The sequence below is a fragment of the Borostomias antarcticus genome (assembly GCF_949987555.1).
Source record: "Borostomias antarcticus genome assembly, chromosome: 21".
In the NCBI taxonomy this organism is placed as follows: Eukaryota; Metazoa; Chordata; class Actinopteri; order Stomiiformes; family Stomiidae; genus Borostomias; species Borostomias antarcticus.
The window spans coordinates 10,876,334-10,899,426 of record NC_140254.1 but is presented as its reverse complement, the minus strand read 5'-3'; the positions used below and the strand labels follow the sequence as shown (position 1 = coordinate 10,899,426).

The window sequence follows — 23,093 nt, the reverse complement described above, 5'->3', positions numbered from 1 at the left end:
GTCATGCAATTTGAAAATGCATTTTACAATTGGCAATTCAATATGCAAAGTGGTCATGCAATTTGAAAATGCATTTTGCAATTGGCAATTCAGTATGCAAAGTGGCAATGCAATCCTCAATTCACTTTGAAGAAAAAATAGAATGAAAGCTGAATTAATTGCATATCATAGGCCTATTGCCGTGGTTTTTGGGTGTCTTTATTCAAATGACCATTCAGTGGTCAACACTTCTCACTCTTGTCCTTGTGATCCTGTCGGAGGGGCTCTAGGTCGAGGAATCTCCTGTCTTTACCGGGGATTTGAGAGATATAAGGACAGGGGTCGAGGAAAGACCCGATGGTTTTAACCTTTGCGGGACAAAAGTGTCAAACCAATTTTGAAAGTTCCATCAAGACAGGTCATTAAGATACGAGACGATCTGTAGGCTATTATCCTTGCCTTTATTCAAATATATTGACATTCCATTGAATCATTTGGAGCACACATTTGCATTGTAAAGCTTGTCATTGGCCATCCCTGCATGCTTCTCCATGAGAACTGTTAGACATATGGACCAGTTCAACTAAATATCACACACTGGAAAGACTCAACCTTTAAAACATCCAGTTACATGACCATTTATGGACCTTTCAGACTGACTAGGCTCCACAAACTGGACCACATGAACCACATATAAACAACACCACCAGCTCTGTAGGAATGAGAAAAACATAACCCCATTTTAAAAGGAAAACCACATTATGACCAGGTGACCATGACTAACATGATCACGACCATAACTTGCCTTAATCAAACGGAATGAACGCGGTCTCACTGCTATGGTCATTATGAGGCAGAAGGTTCGGTTTCAGGGTGAGATTGTCGTTAGGAACAGATCCAGGATCAGACTACCTCAGATCCTAAACCTAACCATTAGTGGAGAAAAACACCAAACTGACCCTTGACAGGTGACCAACGGCAACGTAGAAGCCTGGACACAGAATCACAGTGCTGTTAAAGACTGGTGCATTTGATAGACATACTAAACAGAGTAGAGGATGCGTCGGTTTAATTTCCATTCTGTCAAATCAGAAAGTGATGCGGTTACGTGTGAAATTCAACAGTCTGGTTTGACAGAAAGCACTTGAAAGACGCAGCTCCAAGTAGGCCAATTATAGCTAGTGCATAAACATCCACTGTACACAGAAGCGGCATAATATCAAAAATAGAGTATTTGGTCCGAGGCAGATCACATTTACAGAAGGCACTAGTGAAGCCACTGCACACAGCACTGACACGGTGAACAATGACACAAACAACTAGAAACAAACACAGGAATTCAGATTTGTTTTGAACATGAAAGACATTGGCACTACGATCTAGGAGGAAAAAAGAAAGTGGTTCTACTTTGGTTATGGAGTTGTCCGAGAAAACATGGCGGTGCCCGGCTCGTGTTCAGTGTGCTTACAGCTCTTGAAAAAACAGGCAAACGATTTAAATGTGCACAGTACATTATGTGAGTGAAAGATAGGACAACTTAAAATCCTTTGGTGTGATCTGGTTGGTGGTTTCGTGAGCTAAAATGCCACTGCTGATTTTAGAATTCCTTACCATCACCTTACTTGGAGTAAGATGACAGGTCAAACGGTGAGTGTTGTGTACCTAGAAACGGCCATCAGAGGATTGGCCTTAGATTAACAGCCATAGAATGTGTAGTCAAACATTGTGGTGTGTATATATATATATATATAGATACAGTATACTCACTCTACATATACACAAGTACGGTATATATATATATATATATAGTATATAGTTGCCCCTTTATCAGCTACACCTGCTTGTTGACGCAAATAGCCTGCTCCTCAACACAGCCAATCATGTGGCTGCAGCTCAATATATACAGCCTGTCCGAGCGAACGCTGGAATGGCCACGACGCGTGATGGAAGCGCCTTCGCCGCCATGCCATTGTTGGTGTCAGACGTGGCGGTTCTAGCAAACACCTGCTCTCCTGGGATCTTCCCATGCTAAGGCCTCGAGCGTTTACAGGGAAACACAAAACACCCAGTGAGTTCAGGGTGAAACCTCATTGATGATAGAGGTCAGGGGAGAATGACTTCACTAAGCATGGGAGGAGAAAGGCGTACCTAATAAAGAAGCCACTGTGTAGATATTCATGCCAGTTTTATACCATTTACAATTATCACGTGGTTTACAATCACTTAATGTAGGACAACAATGTCAAAATGGGGAGGTGCCAAACGAAACAAAAGCCAAAAAACTTTGGATGACGTGAAGAGCGTGACCCGAGAGCGTAGTTGAGAGAGCTGTACGACTATTTACTTTCTGACCTTTCACATGTGGTAGGATCTCAAAACACTGTCCTCAATTCCTTCATCCATTTTTGATCAGCATGGGAGATGGGAGAGCTTAAGTTCAAACAGGTACTCTACTTAAAACTGCAACATGCTTTCTGAGGTGGCGGCAAGGAGAGTGAGGATTCGAGGAGATACTTCTGAGATCTACTCCCAACCAATTACTCCACTCTCCCACAACTTGCAACACCACACATCTACCACTAGAGGGCGCACAGAACCAAACTGCTGCCTAGTAGCACCAGCCACTCTACAATTTGATCAGAATGGTTTTAAAGAATTGCACTTTCAAATGGACTTGCATTCCTGGTGCGGATAGTAGACAGGATAATCATTCTGTGTCGTGTGTGTGCATGTAGGCTGAGAACTTAACCCTACTTATACATACAGCACATTTAGCATTTCTGAGAATAACAGAAATACCACAAAGAAGGTCAGGCTATTAAGACCAGCAATGCCACCTTATATAACCAAGCAGTGGGTGGCCTAGATTTGTTTCAGCAAGATGGGTCCTTACAGTACAAAGATCCTTTCCCCAGAAAAGGAACACCTATTTGGTCCTCAGTACTAGATACATTTGCGTTGAAGCAAATTTGTTCTTGACACAATGTAACTCAATTGTCAAGAACAAATTTAAAAGTTTCACCCAATGCTATGAAAAATTGTTCAAGGTGAGTTGGTAGGGAAAAGCAGGAAAAACAACATAACAAATAAGCAGCAGTAGCCATCTAGACTGAAATTCAAGGTGAGATTCGTTCCAAACAGCAACTTAGCAGGTAGAAATATAATAAATAGACGAAAAGAACTTAAGGGGTGTCTGAAAAGACCCAAACCCAACAAGGGTTGTTGAGTTTTATTCTTGCTGTGTGTGCATTCACATTCTGTTCCGAAGCAGTAGTTCCTTCACAAGATGCTCCGGGATGTCCCAACAGGTCGTGCGTGCTACAGCTGGCCCACGGCGAGCACACTGACACAGCGGCTTCTCCTGGGCCAGGCGGATACCCTCAGCTGGAGCTTTTAAAAACAGTCATCTGTAATATATAAAACTTCAATGAAAACAACCAACAATGACTTAGGAGCTGTCGTGTGTGTGTGTGTGAATTCCTCCATATTTAGACATGGCTAACCTCTGTGGACAGCCCCCACACAGCACTGTACATAAAATAATAATTCCTAAGCAGATGATAAAAATAATAATTCCTAAGCAGATGATAAATATAGTCCTGTTAAAATCTGGCTTCATCTCTAAGGGCTGGGCTTGGGGGAGAAGGAGGGTAGTAGTCAGTGGTCTCTGAGGACCTGGAGTACGAGGTCCACCTTCTTCTCCGTCTCTCCCTTCATCCCTCTCTCCCTCCATCCTTCTCATCCCTTGTTCCACCGTGCTCAGATCTGGGCTGGTCTATATGTCTGCCATCACCTTTTTTTTTTTCATACCCGTCCATACTTCCGCAGTTCTCTTCCCCTCCTCTCCTCCTCTGTTCCTTCCATCCCTCCGTCATTCTATCTTGTCCGGGTCGACGTTGTCCAGGTCGATGTCTGGGGAGGCGACGCAGCAGTAACACAGCTTCTGGGTGTTGAGGGAGATCACGTCTGTCGACAAACAAGAAGTTAGACCGCGGCGGGGCGGGAGACGTCAAAACACAAACATGGCTTCAACATGTAAGGGAACATGCCTGCAGCTTCAACATGTAAGGGAACATGCCTGCTCCGTGTGCTGGAATGTAGGTCATAGGCTGGTTGCTGCAGTCTATTGATAGCGCGAGATACAGCAGAGGACACATGGATGACTCAGTGTATCTGGATGCTCAGATCTAGGCTCAGTAGGAAGAGCTGTGCTCGGGGAACGCATGGTCACGCATTGTAGTGAGATATACAGGCGGGTCATATAGGCCCCACAGGTCCCTAAAATAACCACTTCAATTGAAGAAATATGGTACCGGTCTGAAATGGCCAGTGGGTTTAGGGCAGCTGCAGCACTCCGCTAACGTCTCTAGTTCCCTGGACCTACTGGGATGGAGGAGGAAGGTGCTAGCTTGGAGGTTTTAGGCCTGAGTGCCTCAAAGTAACAAGCATGTGGAGACCATCATTTTGTATACGAAAACTGATGAAAAATTGTCGTCAATTACCTTTATTTAGTTATCGTCACGAGACGGTAACTATATAAAAATGACTATGATGATGACAACTTTGACAAAATCTATTTACATTTTCGTCAACAAATAAAAACTAAACAATGTAAGAGAGGGACGATTTGGGAAGAGATCCAATCAGAAACCAATCAAAAACAGGCAGGAAGTGTCCAACAGTCTAATAGATGTTTCCCCCAGGAGTATATATGACTTTGGAAATTCTAGAGAAATGGTTAAATAATGTATTCAACTTTAGCTGAACCCGCTCCATTTTAGTTGACTAAATCATGGGTAGATTAAAACTAGACTAAAACTGAAACAATTCAGATGACTAAAATATGACTAAAACTAAATAGCATTTTAGTCAAAAGACTATGATTAAAACTAAATAAAAATTTGCTGTGAAAATGAACTGTTATGGCCCTGGCTGTTCTGCTAGAGGTTTGCCTGCCTGTCTGCCTGGTCCTTACTGTGTCTTTGGGTTTGAGGGGAGCAGGGGGGCGTGGCCGGTGATTGGGGGACATGGAGCTGACCGGCAGCTTCTGGGCCCAGTGCTGTAAGGGACCGATATCAACCCCCTCAGTCCAGCAGAGCCTCTGTTCTCCCTGGGGGCGCCCATTTTGTCCTTGTTTATTTTGCCTTTTGTTATTATTACTGATTATATTTTGGTTCCCTCAGGCTTTGGTAAACAGTTTTGTTTTGATTCAGTGGTTAGCTTAGGTTTGTTCTCTATTCCCTTGGGTGGTTTAGTTTCCTTTTTCTGCACCTTAGAACGCTACACACAGGAACGCTAGCTCACTCATGCATGCACCCTCTAGACTACACTACTGATCTACTGATTGTACATATTTCCTTTTCCGTTAGCCTAGGTTAAGCTTACCGTTGCATTTCCTCCAATAAATGTATTGTTAAATGTCTGATTTTTGGGTCTGCGTCTCCCACTTGGTCATGGCCGTCCGGCCCGGTTGGTGAATTAACCAGCCTGGTCTCACTTGGCAGACTTCAGAATTTGACGTTTGTCCATCGCCTCAAAAACTTCATTTCTAGACGGCATCATACAGTTATAAACGTCGGCAGACGACGTGGGATAGGCCTACGTTTTTGATTGGTTGTTCTCAGAGTTTTGTGGTTGGTTGTTCACATTGGAACACGTGATAGAAGAGGGGTATAAATTTGCGAGCGCTTTTGAGGGTGGGTTGGGTGGGTCAAACAACTTTGGTGAGACAACACCGAGTGCAAAACTAGCTGGTGAAACTAGCAAATAGCAAACAACACTACTAGCTAGCCAACTAGTTCATATTCTTACTGTCATTATTATTAGCTAGAATTAGCTACTGTTCTTATAGCTGTTGACATTAACTAGCATTAGCTAGCTCATATTCTAACGCTAGCTAACGCTAGGATGCTAGCTAGCTAGCTATTCGCGGTGTACACAAGCACCAGCGCGGCTCGGCATGGCTCGGCTCGGCCTGGCTCAGTTCAGGCCAGCGAGGAGGGTTCACTGTGTGGATCTTAGGTCTTTTGTTGTAGTCTTTTGCGGGGTCTGGACCATAAGGATGTATTGATAGATGAGAAATATTCAAGTGATTTCTTGTTAGGCCAGAATATTGTGCTTGGAGCCCAGCCAGGACACATTTGATGTTTGTGTGAACCTTGAGCGGCCTAACTGACACATCAGCAGTTCCTCTACGTCATCATTCAAATGATATGTACTTTCACTGTCCTTTCGTGAGTCAGTTGATTGCAGTCAACCCGGGACGACGTGTCGTTTGATTTGCTAATAAAACTCCCAAGTCTCGTATCAGCAACTCTCTCGTCTGCCTGAAGCTGTGTTCGGAATCGCTCCCTATAAACTATATAGTGCACTATATAGGGCGTCAGACATTTTGTTTGTAGTGTCCGAATTCTCCACGGAATTCTCGTTCCCTATATAGTCCACTATTTACTACCCACAATTCACCTTGATTTGCAGGGAACAGTGCATGTACCGTACATTTTCTCTGTTCCCTAGGTAGTTCACTACATGGTGAGCCCTATTTAGGGAATAGGGAGTGAGGGAGCGATTCCGAACACAGCTTGAGTCTTCATTAAAGTACCGGAGCTGCAGCGCTTCCTTACCCATCATCTTGCCCAGGAAGGCAGGGCGGGAACTGGGTGGCAGGTGGATGCAGACCCAGTAGACGGGCGCGCCCGACAGCGCCACGCCGATGCCCACCAGGGAGTTGAAGGTGTCGGAGTACAGGGGCACCACAACCAGGAAGATACTACACAGACAGTAGACGATGGGGAAGAACAGACTCAGCTGGAGGAGGGAGAGGAGGAGGAGAGATGGATGAAGGGAGGAGGGAGAGGGAGGAGGGACAGAAGGAGGGTGAGAGAGGGAGGGAGGAGGGTGAGAGAGGGAGGAGGGACAGAGCGAGGGAGGGTGAGAGAGGGAGGGAGGGAGAAGAGATGATGAAGGGAGGGTGAGGGAGGAAGGAGGGAGGGAGGAGAAGAGAAGGGAGCGTGAGGCAGGAGAGATGAACGAGGGGGGAGGGAGGAGAGAAGGGTGTGGAGGAGAGTGGGTAGAGGAAGGTAGATGGATGGACAGACATTGAACGAAAGAATGAGAGAGAGAGAGAGAGAGAGAGAGGACCACAACGCAAAGAAAGAAGGGAGAAATAAAAGAGTGGAAGGGAAACGTGAGATCAATGGACATCAAACATTTTGTTTTTTCATAGCAGACATGCAGGCAAACATATCAAATACAATACAAATACAATGCAAATACACATTTTTAAAATTACATTTTTGACTATCTATTTGTCTCCATTTGTGAGTTGAATTTGAATGGATTCTACAGCCCTCAGTGTGCAGGACGCTAGGAATTAGCTGTGCATGTGATCTGCATGTGACAGAAGAATGTGAAATTGAGATGTGAAATTCAACTGAATCTGCTTTAAATTAGGTTGTTTTAACCAAGATCATGCTGCAACATCTAGAATTGCATTTTATGTCCCCCCCCCCCCCAAATAGGCTACATTTAAGTTCCCTGTTATAGGGGTCCACGGTGTTGTAGCGGTCTAATGCACCGTGTTCCGGTGCAGCCAGATCCGAGTATGGCCGGATCCCAGAGGGATGGGCCTATTGGGCTGCTACTCCCTGAGGGTGGCTAGTTTAATCTCGGCTTGAGGGTTCGTCACACAACAGCAACCTTCTGGTGTCGGCATTATGGTTGTGAGCTGAGATAGTCAGGGAGTTGTCTCTCCCCTTCGTATTGCTGACCGGCGGGGTTGTGTGATGAATCCTCAACAGTTATTAGGGGGTAACTGGACACTAGGTCAGGGTAAATTGGCTACCAAATGCAATAAAATCCTAAAATAAAATAATAAAATAACATAAAAAGTTGTTATAGGCTATAAAAATAAAAAGTTGTTAAAAAATAAAAAAGTTGTTATAGGCTACAAAAAGGTCAACATTTTCCACCCCAGCCTATGTATTAGGCTGTTTCAGAGAAGGCTTTGAATCCTAAACTGACCAGTGATGAGAACGTGTGTGAAGTCCAACAGATCAACAGAGCTACCGCACTAAAGAATGTTGTCAAATTGGCGGTGCGCTATCTAACTGATACAGTAGCTAATGTTCACTACCGAGGGTGGGCCAATAAACCTCCCTGTTAGCCTGAAGATAAGCCTGCTCACGTCTCTCGTATGCAAAAGACTTGACTTTCTGATGGCCAATCGGTTTTCCTTGCAATGATGTCATAAACCCACAAGGTGTGGTGTGATTGGTGTCAGGAGTTTGAATTCCGACAGCTGGTGGACAGGTGTTAAAGGGAATGTAGACCGTTGTTCGGCTTCTCCTTTTCTTCCGCTGCCCTCCCTCTCTTCCCTTTTTCTCTTCCTCTGTTCTCTGCCCCTTCTTCATTGGTCTCTCTCTCCCTCTCTTTCTCTCCCTCTCCCTCCCTCCCCAATGGTGGAGGATCTAAACCTTTATTTTGTAACCTGTGCCTTGTAACCAATTCTACACTTGCGGTTGGTGACGCGGTGTCGGAGAGCACACGGCGCCGGTCCGTTACCTTGACTGGCCGCGGCATGTCCGGAAACTTGATCCTGAGGTAGATCTGGCTGGCGATGGACAGGCCGATGAACAGCCAGTAGTTGAAGCTGAAGTAGTTGATGAGCTGGAAGACGTCCCTCACGCACAGGTAGATCAGAGACATGCCCCCCTGCAGACGGAGACAGCACGCACACACACACAGGATGCTACCCATCAGCCCGGGCGGGATAAAGACCACCACACTCACACACACATTCGTTGAATTGTCATTTACACTGAGAGCAGGACACACACACACAGGTGTAAGTCCTACTTACGCTGAAGAGCAGGGCCGGGATGGGGGTGTAGCGTTGAACGTGGATCATGCACAGGACGTTGGGCAGGTGGCCCTCTCTGGAGCCCACAAAGAACAGCCTGGATGGGGTGGGAAGGGGGAGAACCCTGGGTCAGATCAGCCAGACAGAAATTATCTGTCCACCCCCCCGCACTCCCCACTGACCTGGAGGCAGCGATGATGGAGGAGTTGAGACCGCCGTAGCAGGAGATGGCCACCGCCAGGGGGATCAGCCAGCGAGCGTAGCCGAGCACCTCGTCTGCAAACGTCTGTGGGGTCCGAGCGACAACGACACGCACACAAAATGTATAGGATTTAGTGGTGGTAGGGGTTAACCGGTAATCCGGTTAACCGGATTGGAGAGCCTTCAAATGCCTTACCGGTTACTAAAAATCACTAACCTGTATTCGTTTTCTTCATTTTTTTGCAATTTAAATCATGTATAATAAAAAAAAATACCGCTAACCAGGCTCTATAATTATTAAATTAAATTAATCTGTCGAGTCCGTTTCTATGGACGTAACGCAAGTGACGATGTGATCGCGTTCAGCCGTTCTTCTTCGTTTGTTATAATAATGCTGTTTTATTCCGTTGTCTTTTGTTTCATAGGAAGGCTCGCTAGAGAATAGGGACGAGTGAAAAAGTCTACAGCTTCATCTTACACTAAACCGAATATATTCATCTGATCCTGATTCCTGACAAATGTTTATTGTTTTGTCATATCGAGAGTAGTTCGTTGTTGGTTTTGACAGAGCTCTTATGCGTAAGGATAGGCGAGACGGGATCAAGTGCAGACTGTTTGACCGAGTTGGCCTATAGTGTTTTATTTTAGAGATTGAATCAGACTTGTGTCCGTGATTTTTTCGAGCCGACAACTTCTGATATATGGGCTATAATCTTCTGAATGCACAATGCCCTTCTCCCTACCTGATAGCCAAGCCAGCGGATACTGATAGATAGCGGATCTGCACTGACCCCATCTGCTGAGCGCAAATCAAAGTTAACATGAGCCTGCAGGGAAGTGCAGAGATACAGATATCAACAACAAAATGACTCCCTTCTTCCCGTAATTTTAATTAGCTTTCGATGATTGCGTTTAGTATGGAGAATGACCCTTCTGCGATCGCATCACCAATGTCCACTCTCATAAGTAGGCGCAAACGTCATTAGCTGCCTGGCTGAGGTCCTGTCATGGCGGCTCATGTTGTCACCGAGCGCCAGTTGGGAATAGGGTTCCTGGTGCTGCCTTAGGTCAGCTGCCAGGCTCCACCGGACGAGAACATACCAACAGGGCCGGGGGGTAGCGATCACAACCAATGAGTAGAGATCCGAACCAATGCTGAACAGATGCTGCCAATTAGGAAGGGGTCTCATTATGTGCTGATGAGGTTGGTGGTTTAATTACGGTGTGTGTTCGGGGTGGGGTGTGTTGATCCGTGGGTCTCATAACCGGACTTCTTCTTGTAGAAAACCATGTTGGTCACAACAGGCCGACCGGAAACAAAGCTATACTTATACTGAGTATACTGTACTGTTTAGTATAACAAGTGTTTTGTTAGAAGAACCTGTAGGGGGCGATGGAGAACGTTTCCATTGAATACAAACTTTCCACTCACCACAGCTACAGCCTCACTGTTGAGCACTGTGTCCACGTCCATCACCACGTAATAGGCAACGTTAGTCAGGATGTATATCACCGTGACGATGGGCATGGAGATCGCTATGGACAACGGGAGGTTCCTATTATGGGATCGGGGGGGGGGGGGGGGGGGGGGGGGCAGGAGGTTAGACAATAGAAAATCCCCCTGGAAATGTCAAGATCAAAAACATGGCAGTGGTCTGTTGTCCATTTTACATGCAAGCTAGTGTGTAGTGTGTAAAGCAAGTGTGTAGTGTGTTAAGTTAGTGTGTAGTGTGTAAGGCGGACCTTTCAGGGTTCTTAATCTCCTCGGTGATGAAGTTGAGCGTGTCCCAGCCGGAGTAGGAGTAGAGAGCGGCGTACAGGGCCATGGCGATGTCCCCTGGGTCTCTGCTGGAACCCTTGAACGAGTCCTCAAAGTTCCCCGTCTGGCCTACACAACAACAGAGGCAGGAACAGTAAACAAGCGGTTCCTCACCCAGGACGCATGTTCCTTTGTGGTAATGAGCAAGTGGAAACGTGATATTTTATTCATGAATCTCAAATCCCAGCCCCGACTGTCCACGTCGAAGTGTCCTTGAACAAGACACCTAACCCCAAATTGCTCCCAATGAGCAGGTTAGCACCTTGCATGGCAGCTTCCACCATTGGTGTGTGAATGTGTGTGTGAATGGGTGAATGAGAGGCCATTGTAAAGCGCTTTGAGTGCCACTAAGGTGGAAAAGCGCTATATAAGTGCAGTCCATTTACCATCTCTCTCTCTCTCCCAACTCTCTCTCTGCATCAAAAGCACAACTAAACACCTCAACCTCTGAACTCTGGATTTAGAAATATAGTAAAAGAATAGTCTGAGACACCAAGCATAGTCTTAAGTACAAAGCAAAATATACTTTGCAATGGGGAAAATGGGCAAGCGCCCCCAGGTGGTGGGCTCTGGAACGTGTGACGGATGAACAAACATACACTGGTCAATCTAATGTCCCTTTCACCCAGTTTCATTGACAAGGGGACAATGATGATCACTGCTGACTGACTGAAAAAGGGCTTCGGGAATCCAGTTCATATCACCACTTTTAAGGTGCTGTACACTGCAGCTCTTACTTCGCGACTCGAGCGAGGGTTGGACTTATTCGAAAACAATAAGTCCAACCCTCGGCTGTTGGTCATCATTGTGAGTAGGGTCACAGAGCCTCCCTCACCCCTGGCATTAAATGCCTTCCATGAGAAATGCAACAAATCCCTTTCCTTTACTCATGGTATCATCTATTAGAAGTCACATTTCCCCCCCTGACTCTCCTATCACTGTTGTGAAGCTCCGCACAATTTCCCTTTGCTCCTTCAAGCCTATTTGCCCATCTGCACTGTCTGAATTGGCAACCGATATGAAACCTTCTTCCTGTCCATTGGATATTCTCCCTACCAAATTCCTTCATGCAGAGGTTTGTAGACTAACACTAAATTAAGACGATGACAGTTGGTACAGTATTGAACATTTTTGAACATAGGTTTGCACATTTTCAGAGATATTAGTGCTCCCATAAGGACCTGTGAATTTATTTGACAACCATTGTCTCTTATAAATACAAAGTGCGCTCCCATGCGCCAATGGAATGGTGATTGCCTTTCCACTTCATAATGTTCCAGGTGTCATGGTCTTCAATATGCAATATGCGCTTGTTAAACTGAGTTTACTGCTTTGCTTTGTTTTTTTATTACAATATTACAATGTGTGCACTGTATTGTGTTTTTATCTGTGCTTCTTATGTTTATCTGTTTTTATTGTCAAGCACTTTGTAAATGTGTTTTGAAAAGTGCTGTATAAATAAAGGTTATTATTATTATTATTATTATTATTATTATACTGACGTACTGAACATTGGTGAAAAAGCTGCAAGAGAAATCATACTTATCATACTTGACTCAGATCTTAATTTTGAAAACCACATCAAGAATATTACCAAAACATCTTTTTACCGCTTAAGAAACATTGCCAAGGTTCAACCGTTTCTCTCTCAGGCTGACAATGAAAGACTAATGCATGCTTTCATCACAAGCAGGCTGGACGACTGCAATGCTCTACTGTCTGGCCTACCGAAGATAACAATTTACAACTACAAATGATACAGCATGCTGCAGCACGAGTCCTCACTAAGACTAGACGGAGGGCACACATCACACCAATCTTACAATCACTACACTGGTTGGTTACCTGTCAGTTTTATGCTGTGTTCACACCGGGCGCCCAGCGGCGCGGCGGCCAAGATTTCGCCGCGCGGCGCCATTCGCAAAAGTTCAATTTTTTTTTACTTTCTGCTGCGGATTCGCGTGACAACCCATTGGATCCCGTAGCAAGATTGGGGCGAACTGGGCGGCGCAAATTTTCTCGCCGCGCCCGGTGTGAACGTAGCATTAGAATAGACTTCAAAATACTTTTATTAGTCTATAAATCTCTCCACAGCACCTCAATACATTTCAGACATGCTTGTCAGGTGCATGCCCAACAGAGCACTCAGGTCCTCAGGTACTGAACTCCTAACAGGACAAAGAGACACGGAGAGGCAGCATTCAGCTTCTATGCCCCCATCCTCTGGAACACCTTGCCAGAGTACTTAGGGGTTAAACAAATCTTTAAGCGAGATTACTCTGTGAACACTGTCATCATCATTCTCTATGAGCCTGTCCTGCTAAGTGCTTACTGTGCGTTATATGATTCACTTAAATATCATATTGGAGACTACAGGGATAGCTAACACATACTGGTCTATTACTTTATGTAGCAAACATCTCTGTAACTATGTGTGCACTCTACTGTTGTGTGTCTCTCTTATGAAGTATTTAGCCCATGTTTATTGCTCTGTAAATGTTCTTGTAAATGTGCCAATAGACAACATTTTCCAGGAGCTTGCTCGATCGTCTCGTTGAGAGGTGTGGGTGAAACTGTTTTTTTGCTTCCCTCTGGAATATGTAGGGGTGGGACCTATGCCCACCCGCCATTGCTCTCTGTAAAGTGCATTGTATTGCCTCTGTGTATGAAATGCGCTATACAAATAAAGTTTGATTTGATACTGTTTGTACAGGCGTGTCCCCAGGTGTGTGTGTGTGTGTGTGTGTGTGTGTGTGTGTGTGTGTGTTTGTGTGTGTGTGTCACCTTGTCCCAGTCTGACCAGTCCAGCGATGATGATGACGATGAGCGCCAGGACCTTGGCCACGGTGGAGATGACTTGGAGGATGGCGCCCCACTTCACCTTCATGCAGTTGACCACCGTCAGCAGACCTGGGGGAAAGGGCGGTTGTAATAGATAAATTCAAATATGTGTCCAAGACTTGTCTCTGTTCAAGACATTGTGTAAAGTGAGCAGCTGTCCTCTGTTCATTGCCCTGACCCCCTATCTCCAGGCCTTCGAAGTGACTTTATGGCAGGAGACCTCCCCAGGGGTCCCCTCCTCCCAGCTAGACCTCCCCAGGGGTCCCCTCCTCCCAGCTAGACCTCCCCAGGGGTCCCCTCCTCCCAGCTAGACCTCCCCAGGTGTCCCCTCCTCCCAGCTAGACCTCCCCAGGTGTCCCCTCCTCCCAGCTAGACCTCCCCAGGGGTCCCCTCCTCCCAGCTAGACCTCCCCAGGGGTCCCCTCCTCCCAGCTAGACCTCCCCAGGTGTCCCCTCCTCCCAGCTAGACCTCCCCAGGGGTCCCCTCCTCCCAGCTATCTCTGATCTCTGTATATGTTCGCTTTAGCTGTTGACCCTCTGGCCTAGCCTACTCACTGATAATTGGCTAGTGAGGTATTTGCATATGTAGGTATGGTCACACCCACACTGTTTATAATGCTCTGTTTTCAAGATAATCTTGGCGGATCTTGGTGGATGTTCCTATTCTCTTTGAGCCCGACTTTGCAAACTCGTAACTTAAATAAAGGTAACCAGCTTGGGCTTTCAAAGATGAACCTTGGCATTCTTGACTACTCTTTTCTTAATTATTAGAATACATTTATAACACGGTCAGTCAGCTATCCAAACTCTGCTCTCCCTCTCCCCCCAGGAGGAGGAAGAGGAGGGAGCTCTGGGAGAGGGATGGTGAAGGAGAATGCAGGGCTCATCAATCCTTATGAGCCAAGCAGAGGCATCTAGTTCAAAAACCAGGCTTGCCATCATGTGAAGAACACCTCTGGCTTTCTCTTCCCGCCATGTTTGCCAAAGACATCTCCATCTCCGTGTGGACAATAACGTTGCAGGTTATTGAATGTCCTATCCTAGCCAGTGGAACAGAAGATAGATACATTCAGCTGATGAGTGTCAGCCGGTAACAGCGTGCCTCTGATAAGGCTAGCAGCCTGGGACTGGCTTCAGATAAAGAGCCCGATAAGCTGCCTCCCTCTAGCACCACAGAGCGTCTGCAGCTCTGCCTGAGCTAGTCTAGACAAGACTGGATGTCCCAGGGTGTGTAACTCGCATTCATGAACTTCCAAACCTTAAATGATCCAAAGACATCATGACGGTGCCCATATTAGGTATATTACGGTACTTAGCACAACATACTGAGAACGTTGGCCTTCGCTGTATCTGGGCTCGACTGAGCGACGACTCAAGACTGCGGAGCAGCCTCCAAATGGGTCTTATGGAGGATAAGAGGCAAAGCCGTGCACATCCAGGGGGACTAGCACATCAGGGGAGGGGATTGCCAGGCTTTCCAACGGGTGTTCCAGTCCAATCCCTAGTTTGTGTCTGCAGGTGCAGATGCATCCGTCCGAGGATCAGCACTGATCCAGGATCAGCTTACTTTCCCTCTATAATATCCCGTCCATTAAAGGGGCGGTGGCGAGCCCAAAGAAAAGACTGGTTCTGGTTTCGACCTCACCCTGCTGATGAAAGGCCCTGTCCTGAGGAAACTAAACGACAGGGTATCAGGCCGGGGTCACAGAGAGTTTAGAATCCTCTCAAAAACATGGAGAAAAAAAAGGCTATGTCTAAATTCCTGGGTGTGATCACACACTGGGCATGACTAAAAGACAGAGCTCGGGCTTAATGCACTGCAGGAGGACTAGAGGCTGCCAAGGCCTTAGCAAAGGTCTCCACGTTAATGAAGGATGTGATAGAAACCTTGCTATTTCTGATCCAGCTGTGGATTAGGGATGTAAAAAGCCAGATCTTTAACCCTGGGGCACAGAGGTTAAAGAGGAGGGAGGGGTGGGTGGGTGGATGGATGGATGGATGGATGGGTGGGTGGATGGATGGATGGGTGGGTGGGTGGGTCGGTGGATGGATGGATGGATGAAAATCATACATCCAAGATGTTTCTGGAGAACTTTGGCATTACCTTTAACGACTAACCCAAATATTCCCCCTGTGTCTGCACAGAATAAACACAAACCAATGTGGACAGATTTTATATGGATGGATGATGGACTATAGACCCATTTCACGTGGCTGCCCTATTGGTCGAGTCTGACGTAATCAGGTGGGAGAATGCGGAAGTGCCCGTTGACTCCAATGTTAAAAGTTCATTATAAAAACACCACTTCAAGAAACAAAATAGTCAAAATAACAGGCTGAATAAACTAACGGAATTACAAACTCATCATTACTAAACTCCGATTGTTTTTCCCTGCCATAGTTTTCATGTTTGTAAATACATGGAAGTGAATGAGCCATAATGAGCCATCAGATGCATTCACTACTGTATATACAATCATTCACCTAAACAAGCACAAACTGATTTCAGCCAAGTTCAATTCATCATGGCACACACCAAGCTGTTGCAGCCTTCTTCAATGTCTCATCTGTGTTTGTGTGTTACACCTCTGCTTGTGTTCAAACTTTGTTCAGCGTGAGACACAACTTTCACGGAAATGTCAAATCGTCCCTCCCTAACATTTTTGTCTCGTTTTTATTTGTTTTTGAAAATGTTTCTCCGATATTTCTCCATCTCTAATGTAGTGATCCTCCCATCCTGTAGCAGGCTTGTAGCTTTCAAGTTACATGCACTACTGTAGCTTTAAATACATCTTTAGGCTAGTCTTAGCTATTATTACAGCTAGTTCCAACTGTGTATTGTAGCCGTGACAACCACAATATACAAAGCGGTAAACCACGGATAAAAGTATCACTTCGCTTTGATACCTGGGTTCAAAGGATGTATTAAACTCACAATAAGCATACCAACACTAGAATGGTTCTTTCTTTGTTGAAAGGGGACAGACCCTTAGCTTGCTTACTCTGTTTACATTGTGGACCAGTAATAATACACTCAAACAGTGATATCATGCACTGGGCTTTAGTATGTGTGAGATATACTCAAAAAGGAAAAAAAAAAACTTTGCATGAGAGCCATACTTCAGCAGTATACAGGTAGTATAACATTATGGTTGGGTAGTGAGCAGAGCTGCTGTGGCATTTAGCTGGATCCTGTGTTTTGGCAACAGTGTGTTAGCAGTTAGGGATTATTTGTTTGGCAACTGCCAAGGAACCGACATCTCTCCATGGGGTTTGCAACACACACACACACACACGCACAAGCACACACGCAACACAGCTTTCCTTACATGATCTCCATAGAGAAAGGGACATGCACACAGAGTACGCACTACAACCAGGGCTGGCGTGTCCATAGGCCATCTAGGCAATTGCCTAGGGCGGCACATTGGCAAGGACAGCAAGATGTGAGCCAACCATAGGCCAGCTATTTAAAAAAAATATATATATATATATATATATGTAGTGCCCCTGAAAATATTCCTTTGTGTTGTAAGTTCATTTTTTGTGAAGTATTTCCAATCAGAGAAAGAACCAGTTTCAAAACCTGTTTGTATGCAGGTTATTACAGGTTACCTACTACTGTATGTAGTTAAACATGATAGTATAAAGGGTTAAAATATAGGCATGATAGAGAGACGCATGGACCAGTAAGGATGTGTCATGTTCAGTAAGTGTTCCAGAGTGGCCTATTATCAGGCTGGTACTTGTGTTTTTGGGCCAATCGTGGGTGCTGGAGTTGGAGGGGGTCGAAGTGAAAAAGGCGCCAGGATGTGTGGAGAGTGAAGAGTTATTTTGCGGAGCGAGAGAAAAGAAAATAGAAAGTTCCAACTACTGTTTACCTACAGGTATAGCGTATTAAGAATTGAGTTTAAAGAAGAAAGTTTAAAGAAGGTGGACATCGCGGGACATAAGAGTGCAAGTGCAACAAAACCTGCAAGCCTGGCTGGCTAACGGGGATAGCTAGCCAGCTAGCTACAGTGCCGTCAGTACGTGGACACTTAGAAAAATAGTAGTGCCGTCTGACTCGCAATTGAGTCTGTTTAACTTTATTGTTTTATTAGCTGCAAAGTATAGCCTACATTTTCGTGTCATTGGTCGTGAGAGGAGGGCTGATTGCTCCTGCTGCTGAAGGAAAAGTGCGCATGCACGGTGGAGAGGACGATGCTGGATTCGCTTTTCCTTGCATTCGGGAAATACTCTTTGCCGCCATACCGAGACTGAGTAATGACCCTCTCTTTGAAGGATTCCTATGAGCTCCAACAAGTGCGCCAACGATAGTCCAATACTTTTTTTGTTTTCTTTGAAACCCCGGGGTACTTTATATGGTTATTGTAAATGTTTGATGATGATGTGTTAGTTGTGTGAAATAAATGCACACAGATGGTTAAAAGCTAAAGAGAATATCTCTGGTTGTTGCATCATTGATATTTTAGAGTGTAATGTGAATCTGATAATTCTCTGATTATTCAGAGTGGGGGCTCAAGAGCAACTAGTGCTGCGAGCAGCAGTGAGCGGGCCCTCGCACCCCACGCGTGTCGGGGTGTGGCGCCGTTAAAGGCTGTGCTATTTCGGTGTCCAGTACTGAGAGAAACTTCCTGTCACCAGTAGGTGGCGCTTTAAGCGTGACTCAATACCGATGCATAGTTGTGTTCAGGACAGTAGCTTGATGAAGCCTGAGAAATGTTGAGTAAATCGGACAATGCATGTAGGAGTTATGATGACTTCCTGCTTGACCTGTAGGCGGCGCTATAAGTAGGACTCAATACTGATCTACAGATGTGTTCAGGACGCGACCTTCATCAAGCGTGAGCGATTTGCAGTAAATCGGATAATGTATGTAGGAGTTATGAGTACTTCCTGTTTCACCAGTAGTTGGCGCTCTAAGTGTGACTCAATACCGACGCATAGATGTGTTCAGAATGCGACCTTCATGAATCGACAGCAATTTGGTGCAAATCGGATAATGTATGTAGGAGTTATGAGCACTTCCTGTTTCACCAATAGGTGGCGCTATAAGTATGTCGCAATACTGACACATAGATGTGTTCAGGACAGAACCTTCATGAAGCGTGAGATATATCAGACAAATTGGATAATGTAAGGAGGAGTTATGAGGACTTCGTGTTTTATGGCGAAATGTCAAACTTTGGCGGGGCGCCACGGCAAGGGTGTTTGGTGAAAACTCAATTTTTTTGATAAGTTTTGATCACAAAGGTCTTAAGATGAAGCTGACCTGATATGAAGTTGATCAAATGAAATCTGTAGGAGGAGTTCGTCGAAGTACGAGGCATGGAAATGGTCAAAACAAGGACAAAATGGCACATTAAAAGCAAAATGGCGGACTTCCTGTTGCATGTTGGGTATAGCTCCAAGAGACATTTTAGTGTGTCTCAATGAACTACATAAGCCCACCGAATTTCGTTCGCCTACATCAAACTGAAAGGTGGGGCTCGCCATTTTAAATTTTTCAGGGGGCGCTCGAGCCGTTTTAGCACGCCCATTTCCGTCACCCACAAATTATCACATTTTTCACCGGGACTGACGTATCTGCATCATCCGTTTTCATCGATGTTTAGGCCGCCAAAAAGGCATTTGTTTTGGAAGAAGAAGGTAGGAGAATAATAATAATCCTTCGAAATACAATAGGGCCTCGCACCGCCAGTGCTCGGGCCCTAAATATTCAAGTGCATGGGAGATTGTATTCATAGTACAGTATAGTCCATATTTAGTGTGCATGTAGCTACCTGAGACCTTCTATTGTGGAACAGAGTCAGAGGGAACAGAGTCAGAGGGGGAGAGTCAGAGGGGGGAGGGTCAGAAGGGACAGAGTCAGAGGGAACAGAGTCAGAGGGGGAGAGTCAGAGGGGGGAGGGTCAGAGGGAACAGAGTCAGAGGCCGGAGAGTCAGAGGGGGACCTGGGCCTTGTTGATGAGGCTGGTGGCCTTGGGGAAGAAGCTGTTTTTGTGGCGTGAGGTCCTGGTCCTGATGGACCGCAGCCTCCTGCTGGAGGGGAGTGGTTCAAAGAGGTAATGGCCGGGGTCGGAGGGGTCGTCCTAGCCCGCTTCAGGGCCCTGGAGTTGTGCGTTTGTGTATTGTTGCTGGTTTTTGCTTTATATTGGTCTTTGTGTGTTGTGGCTGGTATGGTATAGTAGGCCTTTGTTGCAAATATGGGCAGCCTAGTTGCTTTTCACCTTGAGGGGCCGATGTGTACGCGCCCGTCCTGACTACACACATCAAACATGGCCAATCCATTGTACGAGCTCACACACACACACACACACACACACACACTCACACAAACCAGTGAATCCACATTCCTTAACTCGGAGGGAGAGGCAAGTATAAAAGTTTTGTAACGCCATGATCACATCACCAAGAGAACGTCACAAGTCATGTAAGTGCCTCCAGCAAATTCACCACAGACCACGCCCGTAGCACGCACCCGTTCTATCTGTCTCTATTACTCAACACCTGCCCCGCAACATCGCAATCTCTCCATAAAGATAAACATGACATGATAAGAGGGCTAAAGCAAACGACAACTTTGCAACATTAACAATGCCAAAGCAAACAAAGAGTACAGGTTATACAGAGGATAAAGTATGAGAGAAACAAAAACCAGGAAAAACTGACTAAATTAGCAGGTGCACACTGCACCGGGTCAATGATTGATGAGACGAGACGAGTCAAACTCTGGTCTGGAGCGGCAGAGGCTCAGTTTTGACTATTGATTTTGCAGACTCACCCAGAGTGGACTGAGGCTCAGTTTTGACTATTGATTTTGCAGACTCACCCAGAGTGGACTGAAATACAAGCAGGTCAATCAAGGAAGCATGGCGGGTCAATCTCACTGCCACCTAAATATCAATCAAGACATAACCACAACAGCTGGACATCTGCTGGCAGAATCATCTTCCTACCTATGATGGCGGCGGCGATGAGTCTGACGGCGTCGTAAGGGGCGTGGCAGGTGGGGTAGAAGGGCTGGACCAGGTAGGTGGAGAAGGTGATGGCGATGACCGCCTGGCACGCCGGCTCCACGATCATCAGCGATGTCCACAACCTGAAGATATCCAATCACATGACTCATGAATACAAGTACAGAACATCGAAGGTGAAATATGAGAAATGTAGAATGTAAAGAATCACGCAAAACATCAGGGTTTTTCCTGGCTCAGATTGGGTCTTTGGGGGGTGATGTACACACAATTTTGTGGGGAAACCTCTGTTTTATGCCGAGTAGCCTACCAGCATATAGAGGCCTATAGTCTTCGCTGTCGTTCTGACTGAGCACACTTTTCACAATCACGGGAATCTCCCGACAAGACACAAAATTAATATAAAGACAAAATGTTTATGATACCGATAACCTGCCGATAATTATCTTGATTACTAGTGGTCCAAACCATGGATAATGCTAACATCTCTTTGGGGTAGTGTTGTCACAATACCAATATTTGACCTGCGATACTATACCAGCCAAAGTATCATGATACCAAGTAGTATCACGATACCGCAGCATTTACATTTGTATTTTATTTTTATGAACGTGCAATGTATTTCCAGTACATTACAGTACAGTGTAATCACTTAATATGAGTGGTGCATGAATAACATGCATTTAACGCATTACATTGTAACTCTAGAGGTAAGTAAAAAGATATTATGCATATTCTGAATTATTAATATTCAATATTTAAAAAGCATATCTAACGACAACAGAATCAGCCATGTATACACAAAAGTGTAGTATCACCAACCACCAGTAAAGAGGTGGATATCATTGGATTCGTCTCAGCCTACATAATCTAGCTCACATTATTTGAAGGAGTTTGGAGTTGGAATGAGAGAACCATGGAGAGAACGACAAATTTCATTCAACAGCTGTGCATGACGACATGACAGCAGGTAGGCTAACGTTACTTCATTAGCTAGCCAGCTGGCTAGCATTGGCTGGCTAGCTAGCAACAGCAGCACATGCCAAAGAGGTTTATTCATTAATGTTTGTAATATTAGCTTATGGCAAGAACACTACAAATAAAGTCATACTAACCTCATTAGCTCGCTTGTATTCCAGTGCAAGGTCTGGATGACAAGATTGTAGATGCTTTATTAAGTTTGATGTGTTGCCTCATTTTGCCTATACGGCATTGCTGCATCGCCTGCACAACGGACGGCCATCATCTATGGCGTTTCATTGTTTATAGGGTTTAAAACCAAACTTCCATATTAAACTTTTAGAGTTATCTTTCTTCAATAATGTTACATTTGATGGTACGGACTCGGAGCTAGAGAACGCTTCTGACGCTTCTGACATTACGATAGCCTACTGAGAACAAGACTGGCTCGCGCCCAGGCATACAGATAACGTCAATAGCCTATGTATTGTGACTGCAGAGTTGCATGTGTGCGCGAGCCAACACATTGGGAGCTGCACAACGGTGTCGCGAGCCAGTCTTCTCATTAGCAGAAACCAGTGAATTTGGGAACAGAGGTAACATTGTCCCCCTGCCGTTTTCAACGGTAGTACCGTATTCCACGGTACTACCGTTGTATAGAGCTTATAGTATAGTTGGCACCGTGACGTTTTGGCACCGCGGTAGACCGTTGGTACCAGTATATCGTGCAACACACACTTTGGGGGCGCCAAAAAAATCACAACCATAAAAAAACAATCATCTAATTAATTAATCTAGCCCATCTCACACACACACACACACCTGATGAAGGCCAGGAAGCCTCCGAAGGACTCCAGGATGTAGGCGTAGCTGGCTCCGGACTTGCGGATGGTGGTGCCCAGCTCGGCGTAGCACAGGGCCCCGAACACGGAGAACACGCCTCCAATGGCCCAGACCACCAGCGACAGGCCGAACGACCCCGTGTACAACAGGACCCCCTGCGGAGAGACGAGGGCCGAGAGACCTCGTTGCGTCACTTTGCCAAAAATGCCCTGAAGTTTCAGATGCTTCATCGGAAATAACCTATTGACGACTAACGACTACCCGTTGTTGCACACTGGCCGAGGCCTGTGGTCTTACAATGCTCGGAAGGGCTGGTTATTTAACGAATAAATTAAATTCCTACCTTTGGCGAGACGAAGATGCCGGAGCCGATCATGTTGCCCACAATGAGGCAGACGCCGTGCAGCAGGGAGATCTCCTGCTTCAGCCGCATGGAGCCCGTCGACTGGGTGTCCTCCTGCACACCCATGGTGGGTAATCTCAGCAGACGCTCCTCGGTGGAGATAGGAAGAGGTAGGGGATGGTCCGGAGGGACGAGAGAGAGGCAGGGCCGGAAGGAATGTGCGGATGATGGAGGGATAGACGAAAGGATGGAGAGCAGAAAGGAGAGA

The 23,093-nt window shown here is 45.8% G+C and overlaps 1 protein-coding gene across 1 annotated transcript; it reads right to left on the bottom strand.

Moving 5' to 3' along the window:
• Nucleotides 1-3,850: 3,850 nt before the first annotated feature.
• On the bottom strand, nucleotides 3,851-22,915 carry LOC311323040 (Y+L amino acid transporter 2; the record flags this gene model as incomplete). The annotated part of the gene is made up of 11 exons (XM_084455173.1): nucleotides 3,851-3,945; nucleotides 6,603-6,786; nucleotides 8,542-8,691; nucleotides 8,840-8,936; nucleotides 9,022-9,125; nucleotides 10,473-10,596; nucleotides 10,784-10,928; nucleotides 13,644-13,769; nucleotides 20,662-20,804; nucleotides 22,462-22,637; nucleotides 22,826-22,915. The coding sequence occupies 11 exons, from the start codon at nucleotides 22,913-22,915 to the stop codon at nucleotides 3,851-3,853; spliced, it is 1,434 nt and encodes a 477-aa protein (XP_084311299.1).
• Between the last annotated feature and the right edge of the window lie 178 nt (nucleotides 22,916-23,093).